Source organism: Pieris napi, chromosome 5 (assembly GCF_905475465.1).
Source record: "Pieris napi chromosome 5, ilPieNapi1.2, whole genome shotgun sequence".
Taxonomy (NCBI): domain Eukaryota; kingdom Metazoa; phylum Arthropoda; class Insecta; order Lepidoptera; family Pieridae; genus Pieris; species Pieris napi.
In genome coordinates, this window is record NC_062238.1 from 593,966 (window position 1) to 606,551 (window position 12,586).

General features: G+C 33.8%; 2 protein-coding genes across 2 annotated transcripts in view; one reads left to right on the top strand and one right to left on the bottom strand.

Annotated features, from left to right (window-relative positions):
• The first annotated feature begins 234 nt into the window (after positions 1–234).
• LOC125049603 lies at positions 235–3,121 on the top strand. Its single transcript, XM_047648991.1, has 5 exons — positions 235–347; positions 1,085–1,291; positions 1,699–1,839; positions 2,306–2,404; positions 2,905–3,121. The coding sequence occupies exons 1-5, from the start codon at positions 288–290 to the stop codon at positions 3,112–3,114; spliced, it is 717 nt and encodes a 238-aa protein (XP_047504947.1). The 5' UTR covers positions 235–287; the 3' UTR covers positions 3,115–3,121.
• Positions 3,122–5,256: 2,135 nt separating this feature from the next.
• LOC125049411 (cadherin-87A) overlaps positions 5,257–12,586 on the bottom strand; it is a 55,904-nt gene continuing 48,574 nt past the window's right edge. Inside the window, exons 27-36 of the mRNA XM_047648677.1 lie at positions 12,045–12,180; positions 11,054–11,244; positions 9,811–9,987; positions 9,379–9,491; positions 9,035–9,198; positions 8,359–8,516; positions 7,880–7,985; positions 7,199–7,385; positions 6,499–6,609; positions 5,257–5,835 (exon numbers count right to left, since the gene is read on the bottom strand). Of these exons, the coding sequence (XP_047504633.1) occupies positions 5,758–5,835; positions 6,499–6,609; positions 7,199–7,385; positions 7,880–7,985; positions 8,359–8,516; positions 9,035–9,198; positions 9,379–9,491; positions 9,811–9,987; positions 11,054–11,244; positions 12,045–12,180 (1,421 nt within the window). The 3' untranslated portion in view covers positions 5,257–5,757. The remainder of the gene's footprint in view (positions 5,836–6,498; positions 6,610–7,198; positions 7,386–7,879; positions 7,986–8,358; positions 8,517–9,034; positions 9,199–9,378; positions 9,492–9,810; positions 9,988–11,053; positions 11,245–12,044; positions 12,181–12,586) is intronic.

Consider the following 12,586-nt stretch of genomic DNA (forward strand, 5'->3'; position numbering starts at 1 on the left):
AAGTTTTGAAGTTCAGGCACCAAGAAGTCGTCTAACATTTTCGAAACCGGAGACACCTGTAACTAGACACACTGCTCACTGAGCAGTGCTCAGTCTTTAATTACATTTTTAATTAAGTGTCGTTATAACACTGAGTCAGTATTCAATGAGACTTTATTTTGCGCCTGATAAAACATATTTATGCGTAATCAGATGCATTATTACAATTTTATCTTTCGCCTTGACACCTAGAACATGACATTTCCTATTAATATGAAGTGCTAGTGCAAATAAGCATTTAATCGATCATGTTGTGTGGTGTGCAGATTTTTGTTATTTTATTAATGTGTACTAAATGTATATGTCAGGTAAGACAAGCCTAACTATAAAACAAATGAATAGTCACTCAAGTATTTATTATAGTTTATTTCTTATTGTATTGAGCGTCTATATAAGTATAGTTGTCTTTATTATTTGTATTGAGAGCTCGTTTTAAGTTCATCTTTTTGTATGTAACTGGAGGCAAACGGGTTGGAGACTCATCTGATGTTAAGTGATACCGCCGCCCATGGACACTAACAATGTCAGAAGGCCCGCAAGTGCGTTGCCGGACTTTTAAGAATTAGCACGTCCTTGAGGGACTCTAAGTCGAATTGGTTACGAAATACTTCAATGGGTAGCTGGTTCCACATAGTGGTGGTGCGCGGCAAAAACAGAAACTGCCTTTAGAAACGCTCAGTTGTGGAACGACGGACGTTAAGGTGATATGTGGCATTTTGTACTCTACCTTGGCGTCCGATGATGAAACTCAAAATTCATTCTATATGTATAAGTGAAACAACGAAAAGCATCATTTTGTTTATCCGTCACAGTTTCTGCGCATATTTTATTCTTAATAATCAAAAGATTTTGCCTTTATGACTTTCAACTCGAAGTAATGATTGACTCTCAAATAAAACCAATTGGATGAACTGTTGAAGAGGAGAAGGTGGTTCCGACAATTTTATAAACCCTCAAATGTTCTTATAACATATATTTCTGATAAAATAGGCATAAATAAGGAGCCAAGTCGACAATTATTAATAGGATATAATTTATGAAATAGGTCAATCAAAAAAACGTTACTGCCTTCCTCCTCAAGTACGAGCATTACATGAAGGCCTCCCATGACCTGGATAGAAGTGACAAGGCGCTCCTAAAGAGCTGGGCTGCTGTAGCGCAGGTGGATCGCGTCAATGTGACTTCACATTACCGCCTTGAGATGATACGCCATAAGGAACATAGCTTTAGTCGGAACAATATTAGTCAGAAGGTAATGTTATTTTCTATAATAACGAAATTTTAATTAAAATATTATGGCAAGTCGTGCTAGGGTCGCTATGGGTCAATCTCTCTTGTCTATCGTCACGCTACCGCCGAGATGACCAACTTAAATTATACCGATACGTTTTCTGTTTTGATTTTTTTATATATTGTAAGGCAACCATATACATATTTTAATAATGAAGTAACTCATGTTAGCGAAGCAAAATTGGAAGCAAAAATTATGACAACAGCCTAGGTCAGGTTGCGTCTATATGTCCAGGCTATGCTCGGTCCACCCAGAGACCGCGAGAAGTATACTGTACTCACGACATACTATAGAAATATTATCAAAATTGTAGGCAAAATTACATATGATAGGATTTTTTGTTGGTTTTTATTTAAAAATGTCTGCAGTGGTTGGAATGTTTATCTCTACATGAGCTGGAAATAAAAAGGCCCGAACGAAATTACTACCGTTGCGAAGCAAACTGCTTGCAGGTAGCAAGCGTGGCAGATCACCAAGAGAAGAAAGCCGTTCACCAGGTTGCTAAAGAGGTACTGGATGTTTTGCGAGACTTAGACATTTACATCTTTTAGTGAAAAAATCTCCCAAATGTAGGTAAATTAAGAGAAGTGAAAGTAAAGTTCGGCAAAGATATAGATACATCGCATTTATTATATTCATATTTTTATTTGACAAAAAAATTACTATATACGATGAGCTTTTTGTGTCTTCCAAACCCAAACAATTTTTGTTTTTAGATGCAAACGGGCAGGAGCCAGGAGGCCCACCTGTTGTTAAGTTATACCACCGCCCATGGACACTCACATTGCAAGAAGGCTCGCAAGTGCGTTGCGGCCTTTTAAGAATTGATACGCTCTTTTCTTGAAGAACCCTAAGTCGAATTGGTTCGGAAGTACTTCTGTGAAAGTGACTGGTCGTCGACGATTCGCATCGCTGTTCGTTGCATGCGCTAATTTTTCCTCATAAAAACTACTACGAGTATTTCACTTCTTACAGATTAAACAATGGCGAAAAAGCTTTCGATATTTAGCAAATCAGTGCCATTTGGATAACCCAAGAAACGAGGACGCAGCGGGTGCATGTCTTGTGGAATACGTATGTAGTTTAATAACTTAAGTACCATCTTAATAGATTGATGATAAATATTATTATTGATAAATAGATGATTGCAACAGGTATTTTCTGTAATCAATCAGATATAAAAGAATTAGAGCCAGGAATTTAAATCAAAATAATTCAACAGATAAGTATAGACAGTCAAAAATAGAAACTTTTCATAATGGATGAAATTAGAAAATGAAACAACTTTGGACTTTTTAAAATAAACAGTTGTAAAAAAATTAAACCGATTCAAATGTCAACTCAAAAAAGAAACCATAAACCAGAACCATCCTCCAGAAATCGAACCCATAACTGAAAATCTACTTAAAGGAGAATACTTCCTTTTTGAAATCGTAATAAATAAACGATATCCACGATAATTTAGAGGATGGATTGATTTCATTACAATTCTCTTATTAAACGTCATATTTCAAAAATCAACCTGTCACGTCGTTAACTTGCGAGGCTAATTCTATCTCTCTCTTTATTTACAGATTCAACGGGACAATTACGACTTATCATTACAAAGGCTAATGAATCTCAAACAAAAATGTATAGGTGACGTATATTTAAAGATGGCGTATTCTTCTAATGACTTGAAAGAATGCCTGAAAACCTGCTTTTCGCAATTTCTTTATGAAATCAGAAATGTAATGGACATGCTACATTTATGTTATGAAATGAAAAGTAAATATAAGGAGTAAAGGATAAGAGCTCTTTATTATTTAATTATAATTTAATTTAAAGGCCGTTCATGGCATTAAGAAATGCCATGAACGGCCTTGATGGTTGTGTTGGTTTGTATGGCATCGATGTTTTAAAAATACTCGATGTATAGTAACGATGTATCCAATCAAACCGATGTATTGTTAAGTTTTAAACATCGGGTATACATCGATGTTTTTTTTAATGTCCATCACTATGCTATATACTTAATATTTTATTTTATATATTATTTACTCCTCTATACGAGGCCTCTGTTTTGTGTTTTTTGTCTTGTTAATAACAAAATAAAACTATAGTTTGTTTAATATTTTTATTCGTACAAAAATAGGTATTTACAAAATTACTTTGATATTAAAAATAGAGAGTTCTACCTTAAAATATAAACTTCCTTTCCTACAACATCCGGAATCCAACAACAATTTATATTGAGCCAAGCATCCGTCCGGAAGTGACTTGTGATTGAATGCTTGACTCAAGATGAATTCCGGATGTTGGTAACGGAACGATACGAACTAATTGGCTTATATTTGTACATATGACACGTATATATATTTGTTTTTTACGCATGGTCACACTTTTATCACCTTTATAGTTTTAAATATTAAGTAAAGGCTTGTGTTACTGTGTACCGCATCCCGTCAAAGGCGATTGTTGGTGGCGCCTTGGGGTTTTAGTGGGTATTCGCAATGCATTTCCCCAAGTAAAAAAAACTGTGTCGCTATTTCAATATATTCAAAAATTTCAATTGCAATGTCTTGATTCCAAATATAATATCACAAAACTCATAGAAAAAATATAGCTATATATTTTTGATATATAAAAAAAACAGCTTGCCTTTGCTATAATTGTATATATGTATTCAAAAATATCAATTGCAATGTCTTGATTCAAAATATAATATCACAATAACTTATAGAAAAAATGTAGAAATATATTGATGCTATACATAAAATATTATTTAAAAAAAAAACCGCTAGCCTTGGCTTAAAAATAGACTAATAGATGTTTTATAAGCCGAAATATGGAATTAACTTAATGCAAAATCAACTATAAAATCACCAAAAACTAAAATACATTATAAATCATAAAAATGTACATAAATAAATGAACGTTGTCGACGTATTACCGGTAACTTTAATTAAAATAATACATAAATAGGCAAAAATATAATTTATAAACTAAATAAATCTGATTACACTCTTCGTCTCTTTCTCTCAAATTGTATTAACACTAAGATCAAAAGAGATGTCAGAGTGATTTAGGTCATCTATACGATACAAAAAATTATATTAGGTTTTGTCAAATGCATTTGTACTTGAGTGATAAATATATTCAATATTTTTTACTTTACTGTTTTATATTTAGCAAGAAGAGAAGAGAAGAATGCACCAAGAGTTCTTAAATATATAAATAACACGTCGTCAACATGCAATAATTAATCTATATTTACAAAATGACTCAAATTCCAAAGTTATTCAGACAATCATCTAAACTGCTCTCATCGCATCGGTAAGCGCATTATTATTAATTAATTAATATAATAGTCGCACTCAGAGTCATTTATAAACAGTTAAGGGTTACTTAAGCTACCATAGATATAATCAGTTAGCTAATTTAAAAAAAAACTTCAGAAATGTGTGGATACCCATGTCTTAAAAACGACTGAACTGTTTTTGATAAAACTTAAACTGTACAACTTATGGTTAAGGATTATATCTTCTTTCATTTAAATTCATCTCAATAAGACTTTTAGTTTCCGACTAATTATTGGACAAGGCTTTGGAAGCCTAAATGGAATGTCATACTCAAATATTATTTCAAAATATTATTTTAAAAGCATTCAAGTATTACGTCACGCAATTTTTTGGAGATTATTGCCCCCCCTCCCCCAAGTAACGTTTTTCTGTACCCAATACCACCATCCAGTGACTCTTTATACCTAAAAGTTACCATTATGTGATGTAATGTACTTGAAAGTAGAAAATAATATTAACAATAACGTGTAATTCAATCCCCGCCCCGCGTCGTAACGTTTTACAAAAGGACCCCCCCCCACCCCTCCAAAATTCGTTACGTAATACTTGAACGCTCCCAAATCCAAGATTCCAATTTTTTTTAAGTTGGTTAATAATTTCGATAGTCTATGCTTCCATATCGTCAAATTTCTTTATATAAGAATAATGAGTTAATATTCAATAATATACCACGTACGTCTTTTAAGAAGTAAAAATTTTTAACAAAACCAACTCAAGGCACATATTTGAGTCACAAAGTTTTAAATCATAAAGAATAAATCGTTTTCCATAGACTAGATATTAATCATATATGTATTCTACAATCACGTCTAAAGGAATGTAAAAACAATTAAATATAACGCTGAGAGCTATATAATAATTGTAAACGATCGCTGCCAATTAATTTAATTTACCAATACTAATTATGATTTTCTTAAGTTAAGACTGATCGAAAATATAAATACGAAAACATATTAATAGTTATTACAAAAGTTTGATTTTTTGTTTGTTTATAAAAGTTTTTGATTGGCAACATTTTCACTCACTTCTCTTTCAGTCTTTTTAATTTCTTTAAAAATGGTTGTATTTACAAAAAGAAACGTAAAACTATGAAAGCGGTCCCATCCCTGCCGGCCGCGGAGGAGGTTCTGGAGTATCACATGTTGGAGGTTTGAATGTGCTTCCCTGGAAGATTTTATTTTTACATACATAAATACGTAGGACGCAAAAAAGTATTCAAAAGACGTTTCTCAATTCTAAAGTACGGCCAAACAATTAAAAATATATGTAAATATTGTATATAAGGTCTTAACTAATTTTAACATCTAAAAACAACAATATTCTTTCGTCTCTTTCTGTTAAATTGGGTATAAAAAGAGACGGCAGACATTTATAATTTTAATATTGCGGGTTAATATTGGGTGCGGAAGGCTGAAAATTTCTATAAAGTACCTTTCTGAAGTAATTTATAGCTGAAAACGATATAAGAAAAGACGCAACCACGGGTACTCTCATGACGTATGTCACGTGACAGTAGAGATGGTGTTGACCAATCACAAGCAGACACAATTTATCATTCGTCATTTGTTTTCAGAACCTCACCAGGTAACTTTAACTTTTTAATTCTAAATCAATCCGAACTCTACTTGAGGCCAAAAATACAGTATGCAATATAGATATTGGTTAGGCATTTGTACTTATTCATTTCGTAAAAACGTTGTCTAGAACATGACCACTTCTACAATTTCTAGGGCTAATCAGAGTCGAGACTCAACTCGAACTCGCCAGTACATCAAAATCCAATAGATTTTTGGCATACGGGGGTCACAAATAGCCTACTCCAGTTACCTGGAATCCCAGAGAAGCTTCAAGAGGAGTCGGTGAATCCCTCCCAAGCGTTGCGTAGTCCCCGAATCTCTCTCCGCGACCTTGGATTGTTGCGTATGTGTTGTCGGTTGGCTGCGAATATTATATATATTAATAACATTATATTGAGTAATAGTTATATCAATGGACTAAGACAACAGTGGAGTGATGTGAAATCAGTAGTGCTACTTTAATCGTGATCTCACAGAAATCTGTTTCCTAGATATTTTTAGACAATTAGGTAAGCCAAAAATAACATCGTCCAATTAATAATATGCAACAGGCTCAAGTGGTTGGAAAATGTGCACTGAATGGCGGACGGTTTTTGCTGAACTCTCAACCTTGTAGACCAATGTTGCGGTGGTGGGATGGAGTTGGACCTCGAAACAATAGGGGTTCGAAGTATTCTAGGGAAGGCTAATGCCCACAAGGGGCTGTAAAGTGTATAGCCTATATTTATGATGACGATGACGATGACGATGATGATGATTTTTTTTTTTTTGCTTTGATGATTTTCACCACAACATTTTATATTAATTGTAAAGATAGGAAGACAAATTTATTGGTCAGAAAATCGCGGTAAGCAAATAGAGTAACACTGTTTAATTAATTCCATACTAATGTGTGTGTGTGTGTACTGTGTACTGATTAATTGCAACTTATTCCAATTATATATCATTACCTGTGGCTGTTCACTAGAAGTGTCCTGCTGGTCTCCGAACACGTTCATAGTGAGCTCCTGCTCCTCGTAAGGCCTCAACTTGGTCTCCAACCACAAAGGGTTCTCTGTGGTACTGAGCTCTTCGAGAATTCGTCGACGAGCCAAACTGTCCCCTTTACTGGATTGAAGGGATGGCGGAGGGATCACCCTGCAAATGTTTTATGTTGTTTAGATTATAAGGTTGATTAATAGTTTAGAATTTCACTATTTGTGAGTGGTGGAAGAAAAAAAAATATTTTTGATTTCAGAGTACTCTTTCCTAAACTTTGTCTTTCTCACATTTATTAAATATCGGGTCGATTTTTGCAAGATTTGTGACCATTATAACAACATTAATAAACATTATTTATTTAATTAAATAAATAAATAAATTATGAAGCATGTAATACTTAATGAATAAAATTGTCTATTGGTGAAAACCGTACAAAAATCTGTAGGTAGATTATCATACGATCTGTTAGGTAGACTTCAGTTTGTCAATCAAAAAATTATAATAAAAAGCATTTGGATTTAGAGGAATGAACCATCAGAATAAATCACGGTAAAAAAATTAGTTTGACATGTATAGACTAATCTTACTGGGCCATTAGAAAGATCAAAGAAAATAATAATTATCATATAAAAGCATATTTGTCTTCTTACCAATGCTTGAGGCAGGCACATACGACGACAAAGGTGACGATTCCCGTGAACAGAACTATCAGAAGCGCGATCAACGTCGCGAGCGCCGGGTCGAAACTGTCTGGAACTGTAATTCGAGTTTTAGATAGTCTAAAACTATATATATAATATATATAAATATATCTTTAAATCACTAGAAAATAACAGGTTCGGAACTAACAAAATCTTCAAATCTCAAATGGGAAATATTAACTCGTATTCTATACGTGCACGTTTGTATTTCTGTACGTTAATTTGAGAACACGTCATAATATAATGCATCTAAATTACATTACTTTTATCAAAATAAGTGAGATAAAACTATATAAACAGATGAATATAAACTATTTTATGTCTCATTCCTTTAAAAGTTAATTTATATAATTATATTAGAATATTTCAGTTTTAATTTATTTTTTTGGCATGCTGAACAGATGTATTGTATTATTAGCTGAACTTACCTTTAGAAGTGGAGCTAGCTGCAATAAGAGTTTCCACTCCGTACTGCTGGTAAACGTCCTTCAGCTCATCGTACTTCGAGTCGATGCTCTCCAGAACTTTCTCCACGGGCAGTACTTGCCATGTAAGTGGCTCCACGGCGTGCAAGTGCACTTCACACCTAAAACGAGTAAAAATGCAGCTTTTAGATATGTTTATCTCAATCTAAAGTTAATACGCTTTACTCAATCAATTATGATGCGACTTAGTTAGGTTTTGAAAAGATATGGGCATTTTACTTGTGAAAATATTATTGTTTTTAAATTAATAAATATTAGTGTGTTAAAACATTTATTATAAAGGTCTTCAGTATCGCGAGTACTACACGTTGAAACTCACCCAAATATAGCGCACGCACACTTATCAAATCACTCAGTCACACTATCACGCACACACGCATTCTCAAACTCAACCCTCGTATATTGAGTGTAAGTGTAAGGTGTGAATTGTTTTGTTCTTTAATTAGATTTAAATTTTAGATAATTTATACTGCTTAAATTTTGAAGATTTTTAGATACCTCAAAAAAGCTTTAGTCTAGTCACTCACAACTAACTAACAATCATTATGTTATATATATTTAGATTAAATAAATTATTATCATCAATATCAATAACACAGTTTTTAACATCTAAACTCACCAGTCATCCAGTCTCCTATCAGCCTGCACGAGTGGTACTCTTCTGTTAGGGACCAATAAAGCACTTCCAGCTTCACCTAATCTCCGTTCTACAGCATCCACGGATGTGGAACAACTTCTTGATACCACCATGCGGATGAGAGATGACCGATCTATTATCCAAACCTGTGTTTCAAAAAAGTTATGTAAGACAAAATTTACCTGACAGTTAAATTTGCGTCATAAATTCTAAAGCTTCTTTAATACGTTTCTTAAGACACTTTCTCTCTCTCGTCTTTAATATAGATAAAAATTAAATAACAATATTAAACAAGAAAGATAGATAGAGATAGAGAGAGTACTTACATAAACTTGTGCCTTGGCCTGTCTGTGTGGATGCGCTACTTCCTGTGCGATGATGTCCAGTACGAACCTATCTTGGTTGTACTCTGACATGAAGTGAGCGGTCATTAGAGTTCCTACAATATTTAATAAAATAATTAATTTCCTTAATAAATAATCCTAATTTTACATAGTATATTCAGTATTCACACAAATTAATAATTTATGATTTGCAAACTTTCACAAAAATCGTAGTAATTTTTCATTAATTAAAAATATTTAGAAAGTGACGGAAAGCGAAGAGAGAGAGAAGTGGCTGTAATATTAATAAGGAGAATACTTTTTAATGACGATTATGTATACACTGTAATCCATTGCTTGTGAATAAATTAAACTTTAATATAAAAACTAAAAATATTAAATTTTATATTCAATCAAAGGCAAGGAAATTCTTACCATCCTGTGTAATATTAAAGGGCGAAGGCACCACACTGCCACTGGACTGCGAAGCCCCAAACTTGTAGAGGTTAGAAGCTGCCACCATGTAGATCAAGGTTCCATTCTCGTCCAGATCAGGGTCCGACGCCACCAGAGATATTATCGGCTCATTGATGCGCGCCGTGTGCTTTACTCCTGAAAAAGTACATACATTTTATAGTACTTCAAAGTTCTCAAATTGTAATGTATCAAATAAATATCGCATATCTATTGACTCACATTTCTTGTAAATCATCTTTTATACTTGTAGACAATTTTAATCGTTTTCTTGGGACAAGGGAATATAAAACACAGACTGCGTTGTCGTCCTTGATGTACGTATACGCTCTTTTTAAGGCTCATGACGTATTATGGTAGGGGAGCCCAAGAGGGGATTTCGGGATTTACTAAAGCGCGGCAGATTAATATATAGGGGGATACCTTGTACCCGGTTAAGTACCTCCACAAAATATGAGGCCCATATATAAAGCCGCACGTGAAGGAGACAAGGAGTTTGCGTCCCATCGAAATCGTCAGATTAGTGAATGAGAGCTTTTTTTTGGTGCACTTAACACTCTATTAGTAAATCTGACGCGCTCGATAAATTTTTTTATTTTTTTATTTTCAACCCTTAAATACAACCACCCGCATCATGCAAACGATCAGATTAACATACGTACATTATTAAAAATACGTAGGGCATAGATGCTATCAATATCTGACGCGCTCGAGGATGTCCATGCAACAGTTTTTTTTCACATATTTAACTATCTATAGCCGCTTCCCCCACCGATGAAAAGGAATTTATCATATAACATTTTTTTCTTCTTTTTATCTAAGCTTTGCATCCCAATAGGTCTCTACGACGCTCGAGTAAATCCCCATTGAGCATCGTGGGCTCCCCTACCATAACGCCATGTATACGCCGACATATTTGACGTATTACGCCTCATACGTATGAGAAAATACTTAAAAAGATAATCGAAAATTGTGGATGATATATTTCATCTTTTTTTGCAATTGTTTTGATATTCATTGATTTAGCACAAAAAATTAACTGAAAATATTCGCCATTGTATCTTCCCAAATTATATATCCCTAGGGCAAAATAAAATTATTTTGACATACTAAAGAATGGTTTAATTTATTTCGAAGTATCAAAAGATTTTCCATAAACTTAATTATTAACTATTTTCAATTAAAAAAAAATTGCTCCTTATACCTGCATAGTAAACCTTTTTTTCAAATTTCGGTTCGTTATCGTTTTCGTCGAGTATTTTGATTTTAACGATGGTAACACTCGCATCTTGACTGTCAGTGCTATTGTCTATGGAATTCAAGATGGCGGCCGCGTGTTCCAGAATCGGATTGTTGCTAGCGTATATCGTCATTGTGTATTCGTCACGTTTTTCCCTGAAATGATAATGTTAGTATATTAATTACTAAAAACCTTTTGCTGTAAATACAGGAAGTGGTTGGTGCGGTTCTCAGTTCGATTTCTCGTTATTGTGCCTAGTTCATATTCCTCGTCCACTTCGTCTATCTAACTCTCCTTTCCCGTCAACTGTCTTTGGCGTTCCTTTCCTCTTTATCATACGTATATATATATATATATATATATGAAAAATATATTATATTTTCAGACTACGTATTACTTCATCATTAATGTAATAATTACTTTTTATTTCAATACTAGCTGTGCCCTGCAGTTTCACCAGCGTCAATTCGGATGTTAGGTACTTCCTCAATACTATCCAGTAAAAAGTATTGTTAATTCAATTTCTGATATCGATTCAAACCAATTAAGGAAACTTCTTGAAATCATTTCTCCTTAGTTTAAACTATTTATTACTTTTTTTATAAAGTCCCTCATATTTTGTAGACTTTATAATTAGATTTAAAAAAATGGTTGTCTATAAAGTCGGTTTAATAAAGAAATTATTGCATACTTTTATGAATAAAGTTGAATAATTTTTATTGAATTATCATTTTGTATGGAGTGAATCCTCGTACGCATAGAGCAATCGAGTGGAAGAGAGATAAATGCGGCGCAAGCGTACAACGAGCGTAACGGGACAATGAGTCGTGCATTAGGTTTTCGTGCGTGCAGCCGGCGTTCATCGATTTATTAGACGTTGTCACGTCAAAAAGATGAAAGAATACACAACCTCTTTCAAAAGATGAAAGAGTATCTAAGAAACATATTCTCCCACCTGTCAAAACTGATATTAGCCCGAATGGTTCCCTGTGTCCTGTCTAGAGTGAAGGCGCCATCTTGGTTGCCTTCTAGTAGATGATAGTACACTCTGCCATTTTCACCTGAATCTTTGTCTATGGCTTTTACAGAACCTGAAACATTTTGTTAAATTTTTATTCAGCTATGAATTAAATTTTAGCAGTGTTGGTCTAGTGGCTTCAGCGAGTGACTTTCATCCTCGAGGTCGTAGGTTCTATCCCTGGCTGTGCACCAATGGAATTTCTGTTTATGTGCGCATTTAACATTCGCTCGAACGGTGAAACAAAACATCGTTAGGAAACCGGCTTTCCTTAGACCCAAAAGTTGACGGCGTGTGACAGCCACAGGAGGCTGATCACCTACTTGCCTATTAGATTTACAAACGATCATGAAATGATTTTCAAATATCATAACACTAAAATACACTAAAAGAAGAAAAGACAAGTAAAGAAGAAAAAAAGAAAAAAAGAGAAGATGAGTTTTAGGAAACTGCGATAAATTGTAATTGGTGACATTGAC